A 3,531-nucleotide genomic window follows, 5' to 3' on the forward strand; every position below is an offset into this window, starting at 1 on the left:
TGCCAACCCCAGCTCTAGAAAACGGGGATTGAAGCGGTTCCCGGAAAACCCCGAAGCTTTTTGGGGTCCCAAAGCCAGGGCCAAGGCTGGGTAAGGGCAGGTGGGGATTCTCAGGTGTCTGATTGTGGGGTTGGGCAGCAGCGTGTCCCCCCCTCCCCTTCCCCAACTCAAACCTTCTCAAAAAGCCCCCGGTGTTTTGCCAGGACAGAGGATAAGGACCCCAAAATAAGCAGGGGGAGGGAAGGAGCCCTTGTTTTTTCCTTTGGAGGGGGGGAATCTCTCTGCCCCCCCTCACCCCACACATTTCCACCCTCCTCACCCCACATTTCCCCCCCCAACCCCCAGGGGTGGAATCTCTCCCTCCCTCCAGGAGAAGCGGAAGCGACACCAGAACAAACGGACGGAGCGGACGGACGACGGCACCAGCCTGAAACAATTCCCCTGCAAACGCTTCAAGGAGGTGGGTCGGGGTCAGGAATAATGAGGGGAGGGGAGTGGGGGGCTCAGGACAGAGCAGAGCCCCCTCCTCACCACCCACCCCCCCCTCTTCTCCCACAGGGAAACTGCTCCTTGGGTGCTCAGTGCTGTTACTCACACGAGGGGGGAGCCCCGGCTGCCCCCAACCCTGATGCCACCTCTCCCCCCTCCAATTAAAATGTGCCTGAGAAGAGTCTGGTGGGTTTTAATGCACTTGTGGGGAGATGAAGTGGGGAGGGGGGGCGGGGATGGACAAAACCCCCCCCTCAAAGTCGAGCTGGGAGTGCTCAGGCCCCCCCAACGCCGGCTCCAGGCTCCTGGTACTGCACCGTGGCCAGGAAGGTCCTGATCTCCATGGGCTGCAGCGTCACCCGGCTCGGGTCCAGTTTGGGGACTGGTCGGGACTGGGATGGACCTGGGAGAAGAGGGGAAGGGGGTGAAGGGAGGCTGGGAGACCCCCCCAGAACAATCCCCCTACATCCCAGGACCTCTTCCCCCTTAAAAAGTACCTGTGGCCGGGGTCCAGACCAGGCGGGAGACGGCATCGAGGGGCAGGTCGCCCCCCAAGCTCATCTCCTGGAGGGAGGTGATGGTGAAGGCCGAGAAGAGGGTCTGGGAAAGGGGGGAAAAAACCCATCAGCGACACCCCCGGGAGCAGGGACCCCCCGAGCTTGGATGGGGGGAGCCCAGCCCCCTCCCTGTGACCATGGGGGTCTCACCAGGAGGTCGATGGTGACGGGCTGGGAGCTGTTGGCACTCTCGCCCCTCTCGAACTGATGCTCCAGCCGCAGCAGGAGGGTCCCCTCGCCCCACGGCGCCAGCGTCAGGAGGTGGATGTTGGGGGGCAGCTCTTGCCTCAGCCCCGAAAACTGCGGGGAGAAGGTTTAGGGGGGAGTCACCGGGGACAAAACCCTCCCTCCTCCTGCCCCAAGTAGCCCCCCTCCCCATCTTACCTGCTGCAGGCTGGGGTGGCCGCGGCCGTAGGAGGAGCCCCCCGCGGGCGCCAGCACCACGGAGGGGGCCATGAAGAGCTCCTGGGCCAGCAGCCGGTGCCGCTCGGCCGCCGACTCCACCGTGTCCAGCAGGACCAAGTGGCGGCCACGGACCACCAGCCCCTGCTTGTTGGCTCCCAGTTCCACCAGCGGCTCCCCCACGCCCCGGTTGTCGTCGTACAGGAGCCGTCGATGGACCTGGAAGGGAGGGAGGTTACATCCCGGGGGGTGTGTGTGTGTGTGTGTGTCCCACCCCCAGAAATACACACCCCCCCAGCTCCTCGGGGACCCCCCAATGCCAAGACCCCTCACCATGAGCTCCAGGGAACCGTCGAAGATGCTGCTGCCGCCCTGCGAGCGGTCGGTCAGCACCGTCAGCTGGAACTTCTTGTCCTGAAGGAAGGGCCACACGTGTGATGAGCTCTGACCCGGCCTCAGCCCCCTGTTTGCCTGTTCCCCCACCCCCCACCCCAACCCCAAAACCCAGTACCTTGATGAAGATACGGCTGTTAACGGGGTAGTAATTCCCCGCCACCGGCTCCGTCTGGCTCAGGTTCCACGTGGGACGGTAGTCGCGCCTGGGGAGGAGGCAGAGCCCAGTTACAGGGAGGGGGACGGGGGTCCCGGGGGGCTGTGGGGAGCACGTGGGGGGACCCCAACCTGCGCTCCAGGACCTGCCGCCCGTTGGAGTCGGTGTAGAAGCGACCATCTGTCTGCAGCGTCGTCTCGAAGCGGCTGATGATCTCCTTGCCCCATCCATCCCTGGATGGGAGAGGCAGGGGGTGAACTGGGGGGTGCTCTGAGGGGGAGCCCCCCCACTCTGTTTTTCCAGGAGCTCCCCGTCCCCCCGACTCACTCCACGGGGATGGGCCCCACGGTCCACTCCAGCTCCACGTAGGGCTGCCCCACGCGGAGCCGCACCACCTGGGAGCACCACGAGGAGAAGTTCTGGTGGACCTCCTGCACCAGCGCGTTCTGCCGGGGACACAGAAGGGGCTCAGCACCCCGGGGACACCCCCAGACCCTGGGGACACCCCCGGGGGGGGACAGCATCCCCACCACCCACCTTCACCAGGTACGTGGGGACCCGCTTGGAGCCGGAGACTGGGATGGGCTGGGAGCTGTTGGGACGGAAGATGTAGGCGCCCGAGGCCTGGGTGCTCTCATCGTTGCCGACGCTGGCGTTGTACCTGGAGAGGAGGAGGAAGAGGAGGAGAAGGATGAGGAGGAGAAGGTGGAGGAAGGTCCCAAACGATGGACATGGGTGTCCGAGCCCCACCAGCCCTCACCAGTAGAAGCTCTGGAAGACGGGGAGCGAGATGCTCTTGTCCAGGTTCTGGATCTCCTTCAGGTGCCCGGTGAGGGGGTCGAAGAGCACCCGGATGTGCTGTGGGTTGAGTGTCAGCCCCATCACCCCCAGCTCTTCCCATCACCCCAGCACTGGTTTAACTGGGCCAGCGGGGTGCTCTTTTTACCCCCCCCACCCAGCCAGGGACCAGCTCCAGCCCCCAGGACCCCGTGGAGAAAGACCCCAAACGGCATCCGAGAGGGAAATGCGTCCCCCACAGCGGGACCGTACCTCGTTCCTGATCTCCTGAGGTTCTGATGACTCCAGGGGCTGGGTGGGGGGCACGGGGGGGTCCCCACGGCTCAGCCGGGAGACCGTGAAGGTGCTGAAGCCCAGGGGGGGCGCAGAAGCCTGGAAGAGGAGCTCCCCGGTGGCGCTGCCACCGTCCCCCCGCAGCTGGCGGGTGAACTTGGAGAGAGGGACAACCTGGGGACAGATTGGGGGGGTCAGGAGGGGCTGTGGGCTGGGGGGGGACACACCAAGGCAGGGGGGGCATCCTGGGCTCACCTCGCTGAGTACGGGCTGGCCCTGGGGGTCCGTCACAGCGTAGGACGTCCCGTTGACCGGCAACCGGATGGGCCAGGAGACAGGACGCCCCAAGGGGTTGTAGAGGATGAGGATGAACTGGGCGGGGGGACACACACACAGAGGGGACACATTAGCCCCACTGGGACCCCGCAGCTCCCCCCCACCTCCAGATCCCCCCCAAAACGA

At 65.4% G+C, this 3,531-nt stretch overlaps 2 protein-coding genes across 2 annotated transcripts in view; one reads left to right on the top strand and one right to left on the bottom strand.

Moving 5' to 3' along the window:
• Window positions 1-670, top strand: part of TRMT1 (tRNA methyltransferase 1) — a 7,446-nt gene extending 6,776 nt beyond the window's left edge. Inside the window, exons 6-8 of the mRNA XM_014958013.1 lie at window positions 1-90; window positions 346-460; window positions 559-670. Of these exons, the coding sequence (XP_014813499.1) occupies window positions 1-90; window positions 346-460; window positions 559-654 (301 nt within the window). The 3' untranslated portion in view covers window positions 655-670. The remainder of the gene's footprint in view (window positions 91-345; window positions 461-558) is intronic.
• MAN2B1 (mannosidase, alpha, class 2B, member 1) overlaps window positions 667-3,531 on the bottom strand; it is a 12,021-nt gene continuing 9,156 nt past the window's right edge. The window contains exons 13-22 of the mRNA XM_014958014.1: window positions 2,759-2,856; window positions 2,536-2,659; window positions 2,326-2,444; window positions 2,130-2,231; window positions 1,960-2,047; window positions 1,782-1,862; window positions 1,431-1,667; window positions 1,197-1,346; window positions 987-1,089; window positions 667-892 (exon numbers count right to left, since the gene is read on the bottom strand). Coding sequence (XP_014813500.1) covers window positions 765-892; window positions 987-1,089; window positions 1,197-1,346; window positions 1,431-1,667; window positions 1,782-1,862; window positions 1,960-2,047; window positions 2,130-2,231; window positions 2,326-2,444; window positions 2,536-2,659; window positions 2,759-2,856 — 1,230 coding nt within the window. The 3' untranslated portion in view covers window positions 667-764. The remainder of the gene's footprint in view (window positions 893-986; window positions 1,090-1,196; window positions 1,347-1,430; window positions 1,668-1,781; window positions 1,863-1,959; window positions 2,048-2,129; window positions 2,232-2,325; window positions 2,445-2,535; window positions 2,660-2,758; window positions 2,857-3,531) is intronic.

This window comes from Calidris pugnax, unplaced genomic scaffold (assembly GCF_001431845.1).
Source record: "Calidris pugnax isolate Ruff unplaced genomic scaffold, ASM143184v1 scaffold399, whole genome shotgun sequence".
Taxonomy (NCBI): Eukaryota; Metazoa; Chordata; class Aves; order Charadriiformes; family Scolopacidae; genus Calidris; species Calidris pugnax.